The sequence below is a fragment of the Aptenodytes patagonicus genome, chromosome 1 (genome assembly GCF_965638725.1).
Source record: "Aptenodytes patagonicus chromosome 1, bAptPat1.pri.cur, whole genome shotgun sequence".
NCBI classification, from domain to species: domain Eukaryota; kingdom Metazoa; phylum Chordata; class Aves; order Sphenisciformes; family Spheniscidae; genus Aptenodytes; species Aptenodytes patagonicus.
Window position 1 is genome coordinate 67,912,474 of NC_134949.1, and position 24,251 is coordinate 67,936,724.

Consider the following 24,251-nt stretch of genomic DNA (forward strand, 5'->3'; position numbering starts at 1 on the left):
TTTGACACTCCCAGCCTTCCCATCTTATTGGGAATAAAATCAGTGGGTGAGTAGAACTTGCAAAAGGGGACAAAACCAAAACCAAGCAAAATCCACTAAAAAACAAAACAAAAACAAAAACCAATTCCTGTGCGATTTAAGCTTTTTTTTTTTTTTTTTTTTTTTTTTTTTTTTTGAGAGCAGCAGGTGCATAACCACTCCGACCCCCCGTTTCCCACCCGAGGAAGCCAGCCCCTCACCACGGCCAAAGGCTGCCCGCTTCAGCGAGGGAAGCGAATCCCGCGCCGCCACCCAGCCCTGCGGCCACGAGCGACCCGCTCGCCAGCGGGACGCTCGCCGCCTCCATCCAGACACCCCCGGTTTGCCACCCCGGGCTGGGCACCCCTCTGCAAAGCGGCCGCTGGCCTCCGGGGGGACACGGACAGCCCCAGCGGCGCGCCGGGCACGGAGCCGGCTCGCCGGCAAGGGCAGGGGCAAGGGGAAGGCCGGCACCGGGACCACCGCCCCGGCCTGAGCCGTGCCGCGCCGTCCCGCCCCGCGCAGGCCCGGCTGCGCCGAGCCGAGCCGAGCCGACCCGGCCGCCGCTCCGCAGGGCCCGGCCCGGCCCGGCCGGGCCGCCCGCCCCACCCCCGCCCGGCCGCACCCGCACCCGCACCGCCCCCGGCCGGGGCGGGACCGGGGCCGGGGAGCGCCCGGCCGACACCTACCTGCTGCTCCCGGCCGCCGCCGCTCACGCCCCGCCCCGCTGCGCGGGGGCCGGGCCGGGCCGGGCCGAGCCGGGCCGGGCTCCCCGCCCGCCCGCCCTTAAAGCGGCAGCTTCGCGGGGCGTGCGGCCTCGGTCCCGGCTCCGGTACCGGCAGTTTCCCTGGTGCTTGGGGTTGGTTTTTGCCATGCCGCAGCGGTTCGGGGCAGCGGCCTGGGCCTGCCGCTCTCTAAATCCAGATCAGTGATCAGTGTCGTGTGCTTGCTCTGTCCCTGCTTCATTTAAAATACTTTTTAAAAGATTTGCGTCAATGTAAACTGGCTCTGTATTTTAAAACGTTAATAAAAATCCACATGGGAAAAGGAGTGATAACATATCCAAATTCGACAGCAGTGAAAATGAGGGGTTTTTTTTTTTTTTCTTCCTTTGCACATGAGATGAAGGCCACTGTCAACTGTGGTATGGCCTAACCAAGGTTTCCCACTCCCTTTGTAACAGCTACAGCTGTTGATGGTACCGGCCACCGAAAGACGGGCCAGCCAGTGCTCCAGTGCCGGGTCTGTTCCTCGGGCAAGCTGAAGCTCTGTCTTCCCCTCCGCGTGTTTCTCTTCCCCATGTTCCATCCGTCCCGCTAATATTTCTGCTGCTCTAAAGATCCCTTCGCTTCTCTCCACCCCAAACTCTCTCCGGTGTGGACGTGAGAATGGGTCTTCCCTTAAAGCACTATTTTGTTGTCGTTACTCACGAAGGCACAGCTCTGCTGCAGGCGAGCACCTGGCAACCTACAAACAGCGGTGTTTCCTCTGAGGCCACAAAGTGCGTTTTCACCAGGCAGTGACTGCGACCCGCCGGCGGCTGGACAAGGAACCCAACCCTCCTGCGTCTCCCCCCTTCCCCGGCCGGTCGCTGTCCTCCACAGAGGGATCCCCCTCCGGATGGGGGCTCACCTCCCTCCCAGGCAGGCCCAGGGCCAGGGCCAAGCCCCGCCTGAGGGTGCAGCCAGGCCAGGCCGGGGCTGGAGGTGGTTCCTGGATTCCCAGCTGGCTGGTCCGCTGCTGCGACCCCACGGCCGTCCTTCCCGCAGGGGCTGGTTTTGCTGCCTTGATTAGTGGCTCTCCAACAGCTCCCACCAGGTCTCTGCCCCATCTCCAGTCCCATCTGCCAGGATTTAGGGAATACAAGCAGCTTCTGACAGGAGTGACAAACGTGGTTTTCTCTAGCTTCCCTATGGGACAAAGTGTCCCAAGTTTCACACGCTGTGTTTTGAAAAGGCTTTTGTGCATTGCCTGAGGTGATGATCGTAAGTCCTGCAGCACTCAGGGTGCCAGGTTTTTAAAAATAAATCTGGCGATTACACAGCCTAAGCCTGGATCTGCCCAAATCTCTGAGGTTATGAGGCCATCTAGTGATCTGCTGGCTTAGTACAATTAAAATGTGCTCTCCAGGATGTGAAAGCTGCTTATAAAGCAGGACCTTTTCTTTAAACGTGGGTGATCCCCAGTGTTCTGAGAGAAGGTGGCCCCTCCGTGCTGGGCTGCAGAGAGGCCGGGACGGAGGCAATGCACTGGGAGGAGGCCAGGACCCATCCAGAAGCTGGTGTCCACCCACCACATGAAGAAGCCTGAAGTCCACAGACACATTGAGCTATAAAGATACTTGCTTGTCTTTTACTCTTGTAAAGCAGGATTCACTCTCAGTCTTCTTAGAAATTACCCCCCAAATTTATATAAAGGTGTGGGCCTTTGTGGTTTAGGCTCAGGAAGGACATTATTTCTCAGAGCCCTTCGGAGAACCATGAAGTTTCAAAGGTCTTGAGTCTTTCAGCAGCTCTTGCTGATCCTCTCCAAGGAGGGAGACATTGAAAACACTCATAATACCCAAAACCGTGCATAAAACGTGTAATTCAGGACAGAGGTCTTTGTGCCCTCTACTCACCACCATGCTAGGAATAAAGAACTCGGTAATGTAACAGGAGAATCATCAGCTCGGGATGCCATGTGAGATGTGGTAACAGCTTTAAGCATGCTGACAGGTGACGATACACCTCTACCTTGCACATTTTATTTTAGGTCTGAGAAGGTTCTCAAAGAAATCTGACAGAAAAGCTTTTTCACTGCGATCTTCAGTCTCTTTGATTGGGTATTTTAACAAGTTGTCCTGGTTTCGGCAGGGATAGAGTTAATTTCCTTCCTAGTAGCTGGTACAGTGCTGTGTTCTGGATTTAGGATGAGAATAATGTTGATAACACACTGATGTTTTAGTTGTTGCTAAGCAGTGCTTACACTAGTCAAGGACTTTTCAGCTTCCCATGCTCTGCCAGGTGCACAAGAAGCTGGGAGGGGGCACAGCCAGGACAGCTGACCCAAACTGGCCAAAGGGCTATTCCACACCATGTGGCATCATGCTCTGTATATAAACTGAGGGAAAGCTGGCTGGGGGGACCACTGCTCGGGGACTGGCTGGGCATCGTTTGGCGGGTGGTGAGCAATTGCATCGTGCATCACTTGCTTTGTATATTCTATTATTGTTGTTGTTGTTATTATTATTATCTTTATAATTATAATTACTATTTTACTTTATTTTATTTCAAGTATTAAACTGTTTTTATCTCAACCCATGAGTTTTCTCACTTCTACTTTTTTGATTATCTCCCCCATCCGACTCAGGGGGAAGAGTGAGCGAGCAGCTGTGTGGTGCTCAGTTGCTGACTGAGGTTAAACCATGACACGAGTAACTTCTCAGGTCTAGTTTTTCTGAACTCCTGATATATGATATTACTCAATAGCTACATGAACCTCAGTGAAGTCACTGCCGTCTAATACAGACCAACATCATGCTGGGACAGTTAGTTAAAAAAAAATCTTCCCTGCCTGCTCCCAGCTTAGGGATTTCCTAGGTGAAAAAGGAAGGGTGAAGTCCTTGCTTCCCAGTAACGTTGGCTGGGATGTTAAAACCAGAAATCCACTCTTTCTTACTTAACTACAAATATTTAGTTATTGTTGTATAGACTCCTAGCATGACATAAGAAAGCTCTGATACCAGTGATAGCTGCCATCCCTCTTGTGAAAGTCTAGGTAAACCACTTAGACTTTCAGGACATGCTTTGTGCTGATTACTTCTGCAAAGTATCAAAGCCTGTCCCCTGTGAGAAAAAATGTTTAATTTCAAACGGCTTTTTGCTTTAGATGGTGACATCTTGAGAATTTCTGCTGCTCAAATTTATGGTATACTGTGCAGCCAACTACCATAACTGTGCTGGAATTTGCTCTGAGGACAAGGACGTCTTTGATCACAACGTAACATCGATTTGGTGTACCATGGAGGAGTGCAACACTTGCAAAATGCAGTTGTAGAGTAGCACACGAGGGACTCCTGCGTCTCCAAGGGAATTAGCGGATTACTGGCTGATGATACAACTGCCCGAGTCTCTGAGGAAATCTTGTTTGAGCCAATTAACAACAAAGAAATGGAACTGCACAAGGACAGAGAGAAGAGGAAGGCAGAGAGGAGCTACCTTCACATTAGCAAGCCCACGACTCATGAATATTCATAGATAGAAGGGTTAAACTCAAAGGCAGGCAGGCCTGCAGTTCAGCAGCCAGGTGATCACCCCAGTTCATTCCTTCTCTTCTAGCTGTTACAGCTGAAGCTCCAGCCCCAATTTCCAGGCCTCTTTTTTGCAAGGCCAGCTGCCACAATTTGCTGCAACAAAAGGACCTCAAGTGGAAATTCACAGAAGGGAAGATGGATGGATTCAGAGCGCTGTTGGTTTGTAAAAAGCAACTCGACAACTCAATATCAACAGTCAGGGTTTTTGCACATCAGGATCAATTTGTGGTTACCCAGAGGCAGCGGAAGCAAGTCATTATCAAAATGTAGCTGGCGCATTAGCTAGTAGCTGAGGTAAAATTGAATATGAGAGCTCTGGCTAGGTAAGGGAGAGGCAATTCAATTATTCTGTTGTGCCTTCAGCTACGATCCACACCTAATCGTTTCAGAATCACGGTACATCTTTTGCAGTTGTAGAATAGATATCCTAACAAAACGAATCACACATTACCTGTAATATGTCCCGAAAGCATTAGATGTGTGTTTCGTAGGATTACCTTCCCTGCTGCCTTGCCAGCTGCATTAGGTCAGGAGCAGGAAGGCGCAGCAGCTGGCAGAGATGAAGGCATCAAGTACCTTCTGGCAGTGGATGCAAGAAGGAGAATCTGCGAAGTGCAGCTTGGGTATTTTGTTTGGGGGTCTTTTTTTTGGGGGGAGGGGGGGATGAAATGAGGAGAAGCTGTATTAATCTGACCCTTATGCCAATGCAGACTCAGTCTTCCTGACATGAGGAGTCCCTGCGAGAGCCTTGATGGTAAGACCAAGAAGTTGAAAACTATCATCTCTGAGATCGTTCTCGATTTTGTCTTTATCTCTGTGAGTAGTTAAAGTGTGTTGGGCCTCAGCTGGCTGCTCATGTTAATGCACAATCAGACATGGGAGCGTTTTTGTAGCACAGACAAAGCCTGGAAAGGCACACAGAGTCCGATGGTTTGTGCTTCTTTGTGGGTATTGTTTGGATACTTGTTCTGATGTTAAAACTAGAGGATACATATTTTCAAGCCTCGTTTTTGAATGGCTGAAGTCTTCTTGAAATACTGGGGCTTTGACTCTTATATATCTCTTAAAAATAATGATGCTTGGGCCCCTAAGTTTCAGGTCCCAGCAATATTTTGTGACAATCAGCTAGCATGAGTGAAACATCACTGTGGAGGAAAATTAGACAGAAAGCACTCCAGCCTGATGAACATATTTGTAGCTAATGAACATGTCCAGAGACGTGTCCTGTAAAAACAGTGCTCTGGTGGTTTCAGCTGCACGGCAAGAAGATTGCAGCACAGGCAGCAACTAAGAGGAAGCAGCCATCACGTTGGCACAGCCGCTTCTGGTGATACAACTACCTGTATTAGTACACTGAAAGAGGTGGTGGTGGTGGTGGGCACTTTGCAGTGGGCTTTGTTCGTAGCTCCCTTCAGTCTTCCAGAAACTGAACTATCCCTGTTGTACTTTTTGTACTGTTGTGATACTACTGTGATCATCTAGAATAGCTTTCTGGATGCCAGTGTCCTACCTTGGGTGGCCAGGGGTCTGGGGTCACAGCCATCTGCAGGAAGCTTTTTGGTATCCCCAAGGTCTGGGCCAGCTCTGGAGCCAGCCCAAGGTGGGACACAGCTGCAGGGGGAAGAAGGAGGGACTGCAAATAGAGGTGAGCTATGGCTGTGCCTCGTGTCACAGCATTTATTTGGGGTTTCTTCTTGTCGTTTTGTGTTGGTATCTTTTTTTCTGTGTTTCTCTGCAAAGCCCTGAGAGAGGAAGGCAATGGAAGCTGAGTGAAAATGGGCAGCCAGGGAAACAGGCTGTTTATATACTATGAAGCCTCTCCAGAAAATCTGTAGCTGCCTAAATTTTCCTGAATGAAATGAAGACATTTTCCATGTCCTCATCCCTCCTGGCCTCCTGCCGCAGGAAAATCCATCTTGTCTGCCTTCCCCACACGGCTTTGTCCCACATCCCCTCCACATGTGACGTGCCAAGGGTGATACGCAAGTCTCATGACTTCAGTATATTTATTAGACCTTAGGTTTTCCCAGACAGGCAGAAACAATGTCAAACAACAGAGCTAAGCCAACATGTAGTTGAGCATGAGACCACGACCACAGGTTGGGGCCCTAATGCTAGTGATGCTTCCCAGGCTTAGCTCTCTCTGTTGCCAGGTAGGCTGGATTCACTACTGTGTTTAAACCTATGACTAATTACTTCTCTTTTCTCCAGGCAGAGCAATTGCTCCAGCTTGCTCCAGAAATAAAGCCTGAAGCCGTAGTACATTTGGCCATCTGATTTTTAAGGATCATGCTAACAGCCATTGGTGCCAGGGATAAGGTTAGCGAATCAAGTTTTCAAGGAGCTGCATCAGTTCACAGCAGCCGGTTGATTTTGTAATTCAAATTTCCTAGTTTCCCGCTGGTGCTCAGAGCCTGGCACCAGCTGAACTCTTCCTTTCGCCTTCCACATGGTAGTCTGCCAAACATTTGGACTCTTCCAGGGCCCTGGGGACAGAGGAAATGATGGAGATCTGAGACAGACGCAAGACAGACAGGTGGTGTTTACTCTCTAGAGCTCCTGGAGGAAGCTGTTTGCCAGGGACCTGATACAATATGCCTCCTCTTCTGGCTGATGTTTGCTATTGTATCTTGGGAGGGTTTCAGGGTCCTCAAGCAACTTAGTTGTGAGTCAGAGTCATGCTATGTCAGGACCCCTGTTCTTCGCTATTTTGCACTGGTATCCAGAGGACATGGAAAACAAGTGATACCACTGCAAGGATGCCCAGAGGAATGGAAACACAGCTCCCCTGCAACACCAGCCAGCTCCCTCACATGATGAACAAGCTGGAGCTTAAGTTCAATGTGACCAAGGACAGAATAGCTACAATTTAAGCACATGGAGGCATGGGAAGGTCACAAGGGGCTGGAAGAGGACTTGGTCTTTGGACCTCTTACCAATTTTCAGTGGTATCCTACAAAGTGTTTGTTCCACTGGCTTTCCCATCCATGCTTATGCAGCATACCCTCCAAAGGGGTGTTTGGCACACCTCTTCTTTAGGATACAGGCAACTCTGTCACTTTTGTATCAATAGGTTTCAAATACACCCATGACCAGATCCATGGGGTTTGCTTACAGAACTTAAGCTGACATTAGCCCATATATAATGTCTTTGTGCATTTCAAGCTTCTCCAAGCTTGGTGCATTGGCAATACACCGCAACTTCCTTCACCGCAGCAGAGGACACGATGCAGCAACACCCGAATGGCTTCTTGGGAGTGGGCTTGCTTCCAGTCGGACCTGTTACCCACAGGGCTGGGCAGGTTGTATGTGGAGCTGCTTGGATGCCTCCTTGTCGCAACCCCAGGGCTCCTAATAGTGAAGGCAACCCAAGAGCCCCCCAACCCCACCCTGTGTGATCTCGCATCTTTGGTTTTGTCAGTCGAGGCGTCAGGCTTCATCAAGCAGCTGCATCCAGCTCTGAGTGGAAGCAGCAGCATCGCTGTGACCGTGCAGCACAGCTTTTTGGCTGCGGCACCATGAACCGGCTCTGGGGGAACCAGGGCAGGAGCATCTGGAGGCAGGCTAATCCTCAGTCTGAATAAATGTCCCAAGGATAACAGAGCAGACAAGCTCTGCCATCTTCCAAACAAGAAACTAAGCACTTCCACAACTGCAATCAGCACACCTCAGCTGTACGTGCTGGGTGTCAGGGTCCTGAGGGCACTGATGGGCCTTGATGGCCCTGCTCCTCCCTGCCCCGGGGCTCCCCCCACCCTGCCCATGGCCCATTTCAGCCCCTGGGGCTGCCAGTCCCTGCCCCCATGACACTGCAGCAGGGCCCCTCTCCAACTCCCCGCAGTCCTGCTTTGCCCATCCATGGGCCCCACCAAGCCATCCCCCTCCCCACCCCACGGCCATCCTGGGGCCGTGTTCCCAGCCTGGTTCCCCTCACTGGGCCTGATTCTGGCCCCCACCCATGGGCTGCTGTGAGAGTCAGAGCAGTTGGACACACTGACAATGCCTGGCACCAAAAACCATTGCTGCTTTCTTGCCTTCACCCCTGCCCGGTAGTGCTGAGCGCCAGGAAGGCAATGGCTCTGATTTAGCCTGGGAAATACTGTTTACTGGGATTGCTCAGTAGCAGCCCAAGCATTTCCGCCTGGAGGGAGGTGCTGAGCTAGCCCTTTGACACATCAGACAGTGTCAAATGCTCCAAGCCCCAAAGGATGTGCCTGACTGGAACTGCTGGAATTGCCCAGCACGAATCCGGGCTTCAGTAAGTTGTGGCTATTTGTTTGCAAGGAAGTCACCAAGAAACACGATACTCAAGGAGAAGCGAATCACTTTGATCTCTGTCTTTCTGTTCGATGTCAGCTCAGAGCTGATTTCCAGTATTTCTAAGTTAAAGCAGGAGAGCAGTAAGCCAACGCAGAAAAGCTACGATCTAGCTGTCATCAGTAGTAAGTCTCCTAAGCAGCAGGTACTTCAAGGCAATGTGCTGTTATCAGGCATGAAGAACAAGTGGCAGAGAGATATGGCTGAACCTATGGACATAAATGTTTAGACTTCTGCTAAAAACACTACCAGGGATATTGAAGCAGACCCTTGCGTGCTTTGATTAGCAAGAACTGCTTTTAGATTCATAACATAACATAGCTGCAATGATGTGAACACGTATTATAACAGAGCACGCAGCAAAGCAGCAGTCCTTGCTAAATGACAAAACAATTCACAATGCATATTCATCGCAGGAAATACTTTTAATCTGTCCCTGCTCTCAGGTTGTATATTGGCTATGGATTCGGTGGATTTGGATTTCTTTAGCACGCCCTTGGGCTTTCAAGTGTGCTAGGATGCATTGTAATGTAGATGCGGGGTGTCTGGCACTTCTTACTGAACAAGGCTTCAAAGGGAAGTTGGGAAATTGAAATCAGGGAAGTTGAAATCAGTCTCTAATTACATTTGTACAGAGGCCAAAGGCATTTTGACAAAAATCTTACCTGCTGTTCATGGACAGATTTTGTCCAGAGCACATGAAAACGTAGGGTTGGTTCATGCTCCCACTGGTATCGGCAGACACGGGACTGGCCTGATTTTTGGAAACCAAGATAAAGGAAAACAGTATTTGTGACTAGGCTTTGAACACAACGCCATTACTCAGGTATATGTGACAGCTTGAGTGCATCTCCTGTGGAGGCTTTCCCAGTGCCAGAGATCAGCTATCTGGGAGCACAGACCACTGGCACAGCTGTGCCGGAACCCCTGCCACCGCAGACAATATTGCTGTGGGCGTGCGGTCCAAGCAGCTTGCCAGGATCTCCTTCTGCCTTTCCTTGCCACAATATGTACCTATGAAGCTCTAGTGTTTTAAAAAAAAAGGCCACAGCCCTTTCCTGATGCTTTATGTGGGCAGGTATATTATGTTGCAAGACTCCTTTACCTCCTTGGGTCTTTCCCGAGTGGACAGATTGTAAGGTACCAGGATCCTGGAGCACTGAAAACAGAGGAATCAGAGTTTAGAGACAGGGAAACAAAAACCCTCAGCAGGGAGCAAAAATTATTTCAAAATGAAGAACACAGCTTTGCTGTCCACACCGAATACCCACCTCGTCTCAGGACTGGTGTGAAAGGCATCTGTCAGCAGACGGTGGCGTTGGGACACGTGGGCTTGAAGGACTTGGCATCAGGGCTGCTGCCCACACAGAGGTGCATCTGCCTCCCGGTGCGATGCCAGTGGGGCCGGCTTTGGGAACAATACAGCTTTGTGCCTGACAGATGTTCGGGCAGAGGAGAAGCGGCGTTTTCTTTCTTTTCCTGGGGGCAGTTGAAGCACAGGGATTGCACTGACCTGATTTCCAGGAGGCTGGTGCTTCTGCAAGTCAGGCTGTGAGCGATTTGGCCAAAGTCATGCAGCGAGTGCGTGATGCTGTCAGAGATGGATGGAAATCTCTGTGTGGGTGCTTTAGCTTGATGCTTCCAGCACAACACCTCCATTAGTGCATGACATGCTAGTGATTTATCCAAGCAGCGTACTTTGCTGATTAGGTTTTATCTCAGTAGTGGCTGGAACAGTCTGTGCGTCTTCTACAGGCAAAGAGCAGAAGGCGTACCTCACTCTGAGCAAAATACGGTCTTTGACCTCTGGGTCTTGGCACTGAATCATACAAAAGGTAATGGTTGCATACGATCCTACTCCTGACTTCATGGAGGGGGGAAGGAAAGCCCACCTAATCGGTTGCTCAGCAGGAGGAGCTGCATCTCACAAGCTCAGCATAAAATCAAAGACAGAAGTGGAATGAAATGGCAGGAGTCACCACAGATTTTTACCATTCTGTGCCACTGAACACGTGGAGAGGAAAGGGCAGGGTGGCGAAGGACACAAACCTCTGGAAACCGGGCATGGCAACTGCTGGACTTGCCTGGGAGTCGTTTCTGAGGCGGCGTTCAAAGTCCGTGTGCCCTATCTGCCTGGGGTGTCATTGCCACTTCCCCTACGAGATCTGAACCCCTGAGAAGGCTGATTCAGGCTGGGAGGGGAGGTTTGAAGCACGGGAGATGAGGCCAGCCCTGCAGAGGAGGTGCCTCCTCAGCAGAGGGCTGAGCTGCATGCTGTGAAGTCTGGCTTGCAGCACGACGACCACGCGAATGAAGACAGGCAGCATATTTCCATCCTTGCCCGTGTTGTAGGATAAGTTTTCTGATGGCGAACTGGATGCGCTCACCAAGGAAGCAGACAAGGTCACAGATTTTTTTGTGAAGGAAGCAGCAGGAACATAGGCCCTGGGAGTGGGGGAGGGGGAAGAAGGTACAATTGGCTATTAAATCATTTCAGTTGCCTCATGAAACCTCCCCCCCAAGGATCCTCTCTGAAAGCAGATAAGAGTGGAATGTGTCTATATCTGTTTGCAATGCAAGGGCATGCGGATGATGGATGTACATAAAATGAATAAAATGCAATGAGCTACGATAGGGGATTAGAGATTTTAAACCTTTAAATTTTAAATCACAGAAGTTTCAGCGATCCTATGGCAGAGATGCAGGAAGTAGTCATCTTTTACCTTGTTATCTATAATTCTGCTGTATGAATAATAATTACACAATGTGACAGAGGAAAGCCATGTGCTTTTATTCAAGCTTAATCTTTATAGATATGAGGCCAGTATAGAAGATGAGCTATTTGCTTTAATGGTATTATAATTTGATTTAATATTAGAATATGTGCCTACAGTATCTGCTTTCTAAGCAACGATGAATTGCACTGGAGGAAATGTTCTTTGCTTTATGTCTTATGGCTAGTGATCTGGTTTATTTGGTTTAAAACCCTAAGGCAGCCAATACCTTTCCAATGCTTTAAGTAGTCTTCTTGCGTAAGCTCAGAGAATAAAAATTGCTTTCTTTATGAACCTTGCTATAAAATCTTCTGCTGTTGTTGTTTTTCTTCCCACTTCTGCTATATGCTCTTCTCCGCTTTGTGCCAGAATGACTTCAATTTCGGTCTTACAGTCCATCCTTATCCCGTTTCTTCCAGCTGACTATTCACACTTAGCTTCTCATGAGGTAGCTCACAGCACTGTGAACTGCTCACCTGAAAGTCAGCCATAAGTAGAAAACTGTTCTTCTGAGCATTACATTCGTATTGCATCTTAGTTGTTTTCCCTCTCTTCCACGCTACAGGATCTCATGACCACATAGATATCAGAGCAAAACAGGAGAGGCTTTCAGTGGAAAATCAATGTGGCTTGGCAGCTGGTGAAAGATCTTCTATAGGGAACTGTAGACTTGTGTGAAGGAGCTGAGCAATCCATCACCAGCAGCATGATTTCCAATTCATTGAGGAACACTGAAGAAAATAAAAAGTGGAACAAGAGTGTCACAGCAAGGAGAAGGGACGTAACCTTTAAATAGCAGGCTTTTTCCACCTCTCTGAAGCATCAGGCATTGGCTCCTTGCAGAAGTAGGACAAAGAGCTTGACAGGCCTGTAGTCTGATCTTTTATGGCAGATCCTAAGGGCAGGGGGGCTGACACGCTTGTTAGCATTTGACCCAGTTTAAACTAACAGGTTCCGAGAACCAAAGACTCGCTGAGGGGTTAAGGAGAGGGAAAGCTGAACCAACTCGATATTGAGAGAAATATTCACTGCAACTGAAGACACAAGTACCTAAGGAAGAAGAACAAATCCGCCAAGCCAAAAACCTTCCCTTGCTGTGTTGCAACACTGGCAATCCAGCTGGTGATGGGACAAAGCTGCTGCCACGGGAGAGCAGATCAAAGCGAAAGGTCCCAGGCAGATCTGGTCTATGCCAGTAAGTTTTTTGTCCTCGTCCCAGTCTGAAATTCTCAATCCTACCTTATCCCTGTTCCTTGGAGGAACACATAAGAAGCTCCTAGTGCTCTGACACTGCTCTGTGCTCTGCTGTGCCAGAGACAAGCCTTATCTCCCCAGGATTATTGTTAATATGATGTGAATAGAGGACATCCAGCCCATCCATGCCCCTTGTGGGGCTTTAACACCCTTTGTTGGTGAAAGGAAAAAATACTCGTAATCCCACCCAGTTACCTCTGATCATCCCAGATGTGCCTCACGGCACAATCCTATCAGTCGCTGCTTCTTCCCAGGCTGTACAAATGCTTTTCCATGGCATCTGGCTGATTAGTGAGTATGTGTAGCAGTTCATGATGCTTTGGGGCCTCATCTTCATTATCTTCTCACTCTCGCAAGAAGCTCCACAGCCCCTTTGTGGACCTGCCTGTGACCACTGAAATTTAAGCAATCGATGTTGCAAGTAGAGCAGAAGTGTTTGGTCTGTCTCTAAAGCAGGGCAGCCCCTCTAGAGAGGCACTGGTGACCAGTGCAGGGTGGGTTTGGACGGTGAAAAGACAACCAAAATGCCTAGATTCTGGAAAAGAGTAGTGCAAAAAATCTCAGTATGGAGAAAAGGCAATTATGGACATTGAGTGAAACCTCGGTGCTTTCCTGTGCTGTACATCATAAGGTAGCGTGCATCAGGCGGTGGCATGTGATACAGAGAAGTGCCACTGCACTTTGCTCACATACCTGATGTGGGAAGACTTCATGGCACAACAGAGCATGGGGTGGTGTCCTGGTTTTGGCAGGGATAGAGTTAATTTCCTTCCTAGTAGCTGGTACAGTGCTGTGTTTTGGATTTAGGATGAGAACAATGTTGATAACACACTGATGTTTTAGTTGTTGCTAAGCAGTGCTTACACTAGCCAAGGACTTTTCAGCTTCCCATGCTCTACCGACTGAGAAGGCTGGAGGTGCACAAGAAGCTGGGAGGGGGCACAGCCAGGACAGCTGACCCAAACTGGCCAAAGGGACATTCCATACCATGTGGCATCATGCTCAGTACATAAACTGGGGGAAAGTTGGCCAGGGGGGTCCGCTGCTCGGGGACTGGCTGGGCATCTGTCGGTGGGTGGTGAGCAATTGCATCGTGCATCACTTGCTTTGTATATTATTATTATTATTATTATTATTATTATTATATTTCAATTATTAAACTGTTTTTATCTCAACCCATGAGTTTTTCTCACTTGTGCTCTTCCAATTCTCTCCCCCATCCCACCGGAGGCTGGGGGGGCAGTGAGCGAGCGGCTGTGTGGTGCTCAGTTGCCGACTGACTGAGGTTAAACCGCGACAGGTGGGCACAAAGTGCTCCTGGGTGCTGCAAGCCAGCGCAACTCAGCTGGCTCTGCTCTGCTGCGCAGGCTTGCTCCAGCCAAAGGCAAAGGCCTCTGCCGCCTTTTCCTGGGAGCAGTTGTTTATACCCGGATAGAAGAAGGGAGCGGCTTACAGCGGACTTGGTTGTGTTCCTATCCATTTTGTGCTGATATAAATGTAGCTGAAGAGTGAAAGAAGACAAATGAAAAATTAGCTGTAAATGGGTATCCAGTCCACCTCCTGGAGTGGAGGAAAGTATTGCCACTGGGCAGGTAGAAAAGGGTCTTGATGCAACTAAAATCCTGCAGTTGAGCTCTGAAATATTTGTTCATATTATGAAAAAATAATGAAATATTTTTTATTATAATTGATATTGTTGTCCAGTGAGCTACTTTCACTGTTAAAATCTCCTAAAAGTTACTGAATCCTTGGGATGAGAGCCAGGATGGAGGGGAAAAAACATGAGTGTGAAAAAGAGCTACCCAAAGGCAGCATGCAGTGTCTAAAGCTAGACCAGCTTGGAGGGAAAGACTGGAACAACTTAGATGGAGGCATTTAGATGAGAAAAATCCAGGCCCAGGGACATAACATGACTTACCAGAGCCCAGACACACTTGGCACAGCCAAGTCTGCTGGCACTGCAAAGGAGCTGAGTGGCCTCGTTGGGATGACATTTGTGCCCAGAAGATCAGCCGTCTTAGAAGACGAATTCACTGCCCCCATGAAACTCCAACAAGAGCGTCTGTGGGAGCTGTACGTACAGGAGCAGGAGCTCAACCTCGCAGCTGTTGCAGGAAGAGGAGTGAGTTTATTAGATTTTATACCTGCAATCTCATGTGTTGTGCTTTATCCCCTTGTTTAATGCTATATGTATTACTGATTTTATTGAGACTGAAGTGTCTGTGCACTGAACTTTATTCAAGCAAAAAATACTGTCCTGTACAGAAGACAGCTAAACCAAAGCAATCTAGAACCACCTGCTGCCCAAGGGCAAAAGGTCAGGACCGTTGAGTTAAATTTTGGGTTAAGCTTAGAAGCAGTCCTAACTCATACATCCTTTAGAAAGGCTGGTGAAGCCTCTATCTTGGACTGCCTGGAGACACCCATGCCATCGGGCCTCCAAAAGAGAAGCCTACAATAAGAGAACGAGATGGTCCTTCTCCACAGTATGAGCAATTAGTTTTGAATGAGAGTCAGAGGCTGACTTAACTCTTATCATCTGACCTAGAGCTGAATAAGCAAATACATACAAGTTAATAAACAAACCAAACTAAATAAAATAACCTAGCTCTCAGTGCAAAGTCGAGAAAATAACTGGTCTCCTGGCAAATTCCTGCGTGGATCTAGCAAGGTTCAGCTTGTTATACTGAGTGCTGCAACCACCAGAATCAGCGATCGTGATAAGAGGACTCATCTTCTTTTCTCCTGGATACTGGGGATATTGGGAAGTGAGGAAATTGGTTTAGCTCTTGTCTGCTTTCAGTAGAGCACTACAGGAAGCTGAGAATTAAAAGGGCATAAAACTTCTTAATTCAAAGGGAAGAAGAGAGAGAGATGCTGATCTAGGTTGCCTCCAGGTAGGAAGGAACAGTTATTCCACATACCTCCATAAAATGACCCATGCTGGATGAGACATCAAGTTCCTTGCAGGCATTTCCTTATCAAAAGGCGCTTGCTGAATAAGGACAAACGTAAATCATAGAAAGAAAAAATGTGGCTCACACTGCTGAGAGATAACTGAAAGAGGTCATAAGAGTCCACAGTAGGCAACGGATAAGACTGTAATTATTAACACTGCACGGACCAAGACTAGTAAACAGATAAACACAGAAGGACGAAAATGCATATTGAATTCTGCAGACAACCTTCTTAAAATATACAGATGGCAGAATTATCTGACATAAGCAGGGATCTCATCAGTTTGGAGGAGAAGATCTCAAAACTTCAAAAGAATCATCTCTGTCCCTTTAAAAGTAGGTGCCCCTCCCGAACGGATCTGCCAGTACTTTGGCACCGGGTAATAATAACGGGAGGGTTTTTAGAAACGGGGATAAAATAATACTCTTTTCTTCCCGGACGCGGCAAAATGGTTATTAAATCTTAAAAAAAACGGGAATGAAGAAACATTCTAGATTTTGCTTTGAAACAGAGTGCGTGTAGCAAAGAAACAGTTCTCAGTCCTAGAAGTTAACGTGGAACGATTAACATCAATCACGGGGCGGGGATGGAGACCACACAAAAGCCATCCGTCAGCCCCCCTCCCCCTCTGTCAGCAGACCCTCGCTGGGGGGGGGGGGGGGGGGGCGGTTTGCTGTTGCTGTTGTCGTCGTCGTCGTTTCGACCTTCGGGCCGGGAAAAGAAAAAGCCGGTTCCCCCAGGAGGATTCCCGCAGAAAACGCTCAGCGCAGCCCGGCCGCTGGCTGATGCTCGGCCCGTTCTGGCTGTGGCGCTTCGGGCGCTCCCTCCTAGCCGCCCAGTGGCGACATCCCCTTTTTTTTTTTTAACTTAAATAAAAGCCAACCTCCCCTACCCACGCCTTGGGGGTGATGATGGGGTGAGGAAGCTTTAATCACCTATTGTGGCAAAACCGCGTGGCAAAGAAAAGGCGCAAGGCCGCCCGGGGCTCTCCCGCGCCCCTCACACCCGAAACGCCGATAAGGGCCAGAAATGTCCCGCTAAGGCCCCGGAGCGGAGCGGAGCGGGGGGAGGCGCCGCCGCGGCCGCCCAGGGTTTAAATGCCCCGCGGGGGCGGGCCGGCAGCGCGGCGCCGCCCGCCCCGCTCCCCCCGCCCCGCTCAGCTGACAGCGGGGCCGCTCGCTCGCTCGCTCGCTCGCTCGCTCGCTCGCTCGCTCGCTCGCCCGCCCGCCCGTCGGAGCCGCCGCTCGGTGCCCGCCCGCCGCGGCCTGCGCGCCACCGCCGGGGATGGGGGGCGGCGCGCCGTGACCGGCCCGCGGGCGCGCCCCCGCCGCCGCGCAGAGCCGCGCTGCCGCAGGGAGCCGCCGCCGGCGGGATGAGCGGGAGCGGCGCCCCCGGGCCCGGCGCGGCGCCCTGCCGCTTCGCCCACTACTTCGTGCTGTGCGGCATCGACGCGGAGAGCGGGCTGGAGCCCGACGAGCTGGCAGGTGAGCGGCGCCGCCGGGGCCGGGCGCGGCGCGGAGGCCTCGCCCGCATCCGCACCGCTGCGGCTCGCCGCGGCCCGGCGGGCTTTGGGGATCCGCTGCTTCAAAATGTCTGCTCCCCCCGAGGAGGGGGCGAAGGGAGGTGGGGGTCGCCGAGCCGGCGGAAACCGCAGGGAGGGAGCAACTTCGAAGGATAAAGCATCCGCCGGAGAGCTGGTGGAGCATCCCCCGAAGGGCAGCTCCCGCCTGGCGGCGGGGGGCGTTTGTCTGTCGGCCGCCGGGATGCGCCCTCCCTCGCAGGCCGGGCTCCGCCGGCCCGCCGTTGGCCCTGGTCCCTAATGGTGGAGGGGGAAAGGCAGCCCTCGCCCGCCCTCGGCGGGTGGGTGCAGCGGCTCGGCCGCGGCCAGCGGGGTGCAGCTGACGGGAGAAGGGTACGGAGGGTTACGGAATTGAAGGGAGCCGAATGACCGAGCTTTCTCTGGGGGCAGATACATTTTCTTCCCTGTTTGTGCTGGAAGGGAGGGGGGAGAATCTGGGAAGAACTGAATAAATTAATGGAATCGCATCTTTAATTATGTTGCTTTATTCACATCTTATGTCTATTCAGAAATAGTCTTCCTGCATCCTTCCTTCCCCCTCCACCCCCAAAAATGTTACAGAATCAAAGAACAAAATTATTACGATGGGATCTAATGTATTTTCTAAAATATGTATTTTTGGAGGGTTCATGACTGGATTTGAGCTGATTATGTTGGGATAAGGCAGTATTCCTTCCTAAATGTCACTTGTGTTTAAATAAAAGGAACTGTTTAAGTCAGGTTTTACACATGAAATTAGGTCGACTATAAGCTTAATAATGGGCTTAGTTGCATGGAAGCTAAACATTTCCTTACTGAGTTATGAGTTGGAAAGCCCTTAAGTGCATAAATTTGAGCGTTCCTATGCGTTCGCACTGCAGGCAAATGAGCTGTATGTGACTGAAGTTGAAGGCAGCCGTAGCTGTCACGGTGGGCACCTCTGCCTGGTGATGGGATCCTGGCGAGGTCTCCGCTGCTATTGCATCAGGAAGTATGGCACCTTCTGGTTGTGTAAGAGAAAGGCTTGATGATCTACATCACTGATCGACGTACCCTGGTTGAAGTTCATATTTTTGTCACCTGTAAAAGGGGTGGATACACGCACCTGACGTTCCAAGGTGCTTTATCTTAACGCGGTGTACCTACATCTTTTCCCTTCGCAGTGAGCACACGCTGGAGGTAGTCCTAGGATCTCAAAGTTGAAGCATTAGCCAAATGTGCTTTAACCTCTGTTTGCTTTTTCACATGTACTAGTGACCGCAATTGTATGTTTTCAGTTTTGTTGCTTTTAGTAGAAAACTCCTGGCTCGTGAGCCATTTCCCAGCTGATGGCGTACAGGGTTTGATTTGCATAACATGACCTACTGGGTTTTCAGCTACTTAAACTTTGAGTCCTCTCTAACTCTTCTATCTGAAAAGAAACCACTTCTAAAGCAGTGTTGGCTGGCGGGCTGTGCCTTCCCTGAGGAGTACCCAGACTTTCAAACTTGTCTTTTGCTGATTTCTGCTCCGTTTCACAGTGAGATGCGCAGGCGTGTTCTTGGGGAGCGCTGCCCAAGGACAGGCTGAGCGCGGTGGATTTGTGCAGTGTAGTGGCTTGGCTACAGGGCTCAACTTTTATGGCCATTCAGTAGGTTTAGCTGAACTGTTCCAGCAACACTAATCAGATTTCAAAGCTAAAGAAAGTCTTGCTCTTTTCACTATGAAACATTTGTCAGTAAAAGAAAGACTTTTTGGCACATTTAGGATATGCCCATTTATAAAATATAATGCAGCCGTGAATAATTTCAAAGAGAAATTACCACAAGTAGTTGTTTTTAAAGCAAGTGGGACTTCTTTTTTATTTTCTCCTCCCCCCCCCCCCCCCCCAATAGGAAATAACAAGTCGAAATGTCTTTGTAACTGGTTTAAACTAGGCGAGGTCCAGCAGTATGGTTTGAGCATACAAAAATTTTTGGTAATGCCAATTTGAGAGGCATTCTTAATACCTAGGAGGGTTGGGATATGATAGAGGAAGAAGTGGAGTAACAGAAATATGATGGGACTTAATATTGCCACTGAGCGATGTTATATTTTTAGGGACTCGTGACAAGAGCTTTCTGCTATCAGCTGGGAGCTCAGCAGTTGGAAATGTTAGGGAGGAACAGGGAGTGCTGTGAGCCACAAATATAATGCAGCCATGGAAGAATTAACTCTGGTTTTTGATGTGGCTGAGAAAGGCACAGGGCTGTGCCTTCCCTGAGGAGCACCCAGACTTTGTGTAACTTTCTGTTAAAGCCTGGGGAGTATTAATGCCACTGTAGGCAGGCACTGCTGAGCTCCCATCTAGAAGTCTGCGTTACAGGTTTCAAAAACCGAGCTACTGGGATTGAATTCATTACTGTAATAGGTGGGGAGAAGGAACAGAGTTGAAGGAACAGAAAGTCTATTGTATCAGAGGAAACCCACAAATGAAGGCTGTTTCTTTCTTAAAATGCTCTTAAAACATTTTGTAGAAAGAAATGATCCTGTTCTTTCAGTATTGAATTACATAGCTGTGATAGGTGTCCATCTTGCTAGCCTTGTGCTTAAAGAGGTTGTTGAGGTAAGTTACAGCGTCAATGAAAAGTTGCTGTGACTTAAGCCGCCACACAGATCATCCCCAGTTTAGCAAAAAAGTCATTAAGAACCTGCTTATCTCCAAACTTGTGAGTCGCTTGGCAGCTAGCATACACAAAGCGCCTCGCTCAAGCGAGGTCTGACTGAATGGAGCTGCGCTAGGTCTGAGCAGAGGAGCACGAGAGGAGCACGAGGAGGCGAGAGGAGCTCCTCTGCCGCCCGGGAGGCCCCAGGGCCTCTCCTCTGAACGGAGCAGAAGTTACAAAATCCTCGAGGGATTTTTCAGCTTCCAGACGGACTCGCAGGTGATCAGCACAGACACCTCACCGAGGCACTTGGCGTGCTAAGGAGCTGCCGGGTGAGTCGGCTCCGGCATCATCTGGAGCTCCCCGACCTGCACCCTGCCTTCCCTGGGGACAGCCTGGGACCCACCCCCGTGTGAAGGCTTTCCTTGCCTGATGATTTAAGCCCAAAATCTCTTACTGCACAAACACCCTGCAGTAAAAAAAAAAAACAACCCCAAACAAAAAACCCACCAAACAAAACCCCCCCAAAACAACAAAAAAAACCAACACAACAAAAAACCTAATCTAATGCATCAGGCACGAATTGAAATGTTTTGATGATGGTCTCGGAGGCAGGGCGAGGAGCTAGCTACCTTTTTAATTCTTATTGTAGGGTTGTCTGTTCACAAAATGAAATAAAATCAATTTTTTAAAGTTGTATAAAATCTTGACGTGCTTTTAGGGAAGAGTGACTTGCTTTATAGTTCTTGTTCCTGTGGGTGCTCAGTGCTTTAAGTAAATTTGGTAGATGGGAATTTTCCACCATGTAAATGTTGCATTTTGCTTTCTTTTTCTTTTGCACATATGCTATTTTCTGGTACAGATTTTCCTAACTTTTATGGGAAATTGCTCCACAGCTGGCTTTTCAAATGGACTCATTTTGGTTTTTTAAGTGAACTAATTTTGAAAAGTAAAAAGCTGTTTACCTGTTGCTCCACTTGGTAGTGTATCCAGGCATACGGGAAAGTAGCATATGGATTATAATGCTGTCAAAACACTGGTTGCGCTATCACAAAGCTCTCAGTCAAGGATGGAAGAAAAAAAATCTTTCTAGGGACTTGAGGGAGGAAAGGAAGCTATCTAAGGATTTCTTGGCACTTCATAGTTGGAGAGGTCAGAAAAGCAAAGCGGTGTATTTGATGTGAAATATCTTGAAAAGCATGAAAATTTCAGTGTTGGTTTCTGTGCCCTGTTGAACTCCACTAAAATAGAATGAAGTGAGCTTTTTTTCTCATGTTCAGGGCTGATGGAAAATACATTTCAGTTCACTTTCATCTTCATGCCTACTTCTGTCAGGTAAAGCCGTTTTGAGACTATCAGCCTTGGAATTGCATGTGCTTAAATTAAGTCTTTATAGTAAATATTTAACATTACCTTAAACAAAAAGACCTAATTGTTCATTAAATTGTTTCTGTTACATATTTTGTCATACTATATGAACTTTGCAAGTGTGCATGCAAGGCACGAGATTTTTCTGGCCGTAGTGGCTTTTACATTTTGCTTTGAGAGCATATTAAATTTTGTAGTATCTTGTTAGAGTGTCACAAACTACAATTTAGAAAAATCCAGAATACCTCTGACTCAATTAAAAAGAAAATGAAATATCTTTTTATTGGGGAAGTAATTTAGTGCTCCGGAGAAAGGTAGAGAGAGCATTACGGATGGGTGTTTTGTTCTCAAGTGGAAGGACTGGTCTGTGCTCCGTGGAGGATGCTGTTGCCAGAGTGGTTTGGAGGGAGAGAGGATGCAGTAAGCCAGCACGGGAACTGGGGCCTGAAGGACCATGTTGGATGATGCCTTCTGCGTCTCATAATGTGAATATTGGTGGAGCTGTGGTAGCCCTCTTGCTGTGTGAAATGAAAAGTTTTATAGCTTTTTTCCACACAAACCTTAAAATATTACCTCAAGACTATGCTTATAGTGAGGAGATGTTCTAGCTGCTGTTTGGCCACTGCATAAAGATTCACTATCTTACTGTCCTGATTCAATGTATACTTTAAAGCTGTAGAGAGCTTCATTATTCTACTTTTAAGATCAATTTTTTTTCTTCATGACCAGCAAAGCTGAGAGTGCTCATCAGAAACTTTGAGTGTCTTGGGGAAAATAAACACTGCTTCTACCTCATGCTGTTTCCCTATAAATGTCCAGGTATTGGTAATTAATTTCCCCCATCGATGAAACATTACCTCAGTTCATAATGTTGAAGACCAAACAGGACATGTTGCAGTGTGGCTAACTGTGCTTCTTTTCTAGTAGGTTCTTATTTTTAGAAAGCTAAGACTTTTTAGTCCTTGTGTGTGCTTGGCACCTGAGCACTCATGCCTTGCAGAGTCTCTCCGCCACAGCCAGCGCGGTTCTCCATCACGCTTCCTTTGTGCCAGGTCACCCTGCAGTGCCAGAAAATTTGGTGGCATTACTACAGCGATACAACTTCTCGTGTACATGGCTTTTCTGAAAATAAGTAATTGGGTTTTTTCCTAGTTTGCTGGAAATAGACTGAGAAATTTCCCTTGACCAAGGAATATCTAAACAGTTGCGGTTCCTGTTCATGACTTACTCAGTTGCCACAAGTGAAAAGCGGGCTACAGGAGTTTTGCTTTTCATTTTTAAGTACAGCCCAGAGTTGCGCAAAGCATTTTTGGAGGGATTGTCCAGGTTAAGTAACCTGGATGTGGACAAGAGCGGTACGGGTAGAGAAGGTGGCTTGTGCTGTACAAGTTAACAAAACTTAACTTGCTCCTCAGAAGCGGTTGTAGTAGATTGCTTAGGATTTCTGATTGTTATAGGGCTTGCGGGAGGGATAGGACTCAAGCATTTATCCTGCCCCCCTTAAGAAGCGGTGCTCAAAAGCAGCACTAAATCTTCTGAATTTATGGCTGGAATAAGCAAATCTCATGGATGAGAGATTGGATGGAGTAGCTGGTTTATTGAAGTAACTGTTGTTTTTTGTAACTTGTCATAATAAACAAGGAAACACTAGGTATACATTTAGGAAACCTGTTTGATAAAAATCTAAGCTGGGTTTATTTTTTTCATGTGAAAACAAATCATTTGATCTTAGTCTGCAAAAGTAAAGTGTTGTGTTTCTAGTTCAAGGGAATATGGAGATAATCCCTGCTTCCGTGCAACCTCGACTCAGTGCTGAAATAGAAATGTTTCTGCTCTCTTCTACATCTTTAAAGGTGGTGGCATGGATAGTTGCTATAATGGTTTATTCTTAAACATGTATGTTTTGGTTTTTTCTGCTGCTGGGGAAAACCAGAATTGCATTGTAACACCACACAGATTTTTTTTTTTTTTAACAGATTTCTGAATTATACATTAAGGACTTAGCTCCTGTAGGAGGATTTCTGCAGCCAAAGGAAACGGTGTTTTTTATAAAGAATTGTCAATGTTATTGACAAGTATCATCTCCAGTTACAATAACCTTTAATAAGGAGTAACTCTCTTGCTTACTTGGATAACAGACCATTTGTGGAATTGCTAATGGCTGTGACATATTATTATGCTTTAGTAATAGCGCTTTCATACTCTATATATGCCAGAGAGACACTGGATTTAAATGCTCCCCCAACCCCAGTGTGACTATTCTGTTATATATTTGCCTTCATCTAAGTTTTTTATACTGTATTCCTTTGAAAATAAGGTATTGATTGGGTTGGAAAAATATCATTATTCCTATCAATAGCACTGACTCACTAATGCTAAACCAAAGAGAATTTCTTGTACTTTTTTGCCAGATAAGCTGCTGGTTTAATTTCCACTTAGAAAGACTAAACCCTCTTGCAGTCTCATAGGCTGTTTCACTGCCGGTGGCTGTTGCAGTAGCACAGAAGATGACAGTGTGACTGTGTACGTGAGGGATTTTTTCAGTGAAAATCCTAGTAACCGGTCTGTTAATATTGCAGTAGGTAGCCTTTTTCCTTTGCATAGGGTAAACAGCAGTAGTAATCAAAGTGCTGGCAGGCAGAGTGGCTGAGCTGCTGTCCTTTATAAGAATGACCTAAATCCAACCCTAATCTTGTTCCTGCGCATCGGGCTTGAAGTCACTGCTGGCCCCATCCCGACAGTTTAGCGGTGCGGCGGCTGGGGAGAGCTGAGGTCCCTGGGACCGCAGCCGCCTGCCTTGAGGGCTGGCGGAGCCCAGGACCTGCCTTGGGCGAAGAACATGGAAAGGCAAATGTGCAAACGTCCTGCAGAGCATGCTAGTGCCGGATCAGGCCTCGTCACGCTGGCTATTGGTAGGGAGCGTGAGGAGAGATGGTGTTTTTGAGCCTACACTGAAGGTGAAGGTCCCTGTTGCCAGCGGAGAGGCTCCTGTGTCGATGTCCGCTGTGGTCCTCATGGCGCCGAAGGATGGTGGCGTCTGGGGGAAAGTGATACCCACCCTTCTGAAAACAGGAGAGCAGAAACCG

The 24,251-nt window shown here is 48.2% G+C and overlaps 1 protein-coding gene and 1 long non-coding RNA gene across 3 annotated transcripts in view; one reads left to right on the forward strand and one right to left on the reverse strand.

Moving 5' to 3' along the window:
• Positions 1 to 11,403: 11,403 nt before the first annotated feature.
• Positions 11,404 to 15,637, reverse strand: LOC143155783 (uncharacterized). Its single transcript, XR_012994472.1, has 3 exons — positions 15,582 to 15,637; positions 14,576 to 14,762; positions 11,404 to 12,134 (listed from the first exon to the last, which is right to left on the reverse strand). It is a non-coding gene; the product is annotated as an uncharacterized LOC143155783 (long non-coding RNA).
• Positions 15,638 to 16,986: 1,349 nt separating this feature from the next.
• Positions 16,987 to 24,251, forward strand: part of DENND5B (DENN domain containing 5B) — a 118,752-nt gene continuing 111,487 nt past the window's right edge. For both annotated transcript variants that reach the window (XM_076340660.1, XM_076340665.1), the window contains exon 1: positions 16,987 to 17,099. In XM_076340660.1, the coding sequence (XP_076196775.1) occupies positions 16,988 to 17,099 (112 nt within the window). In that variant the 5' untranslated portion in view covers position 16,987. The remainder of the gene's footprint in view (positions 17,100 to 24,251) is intronic.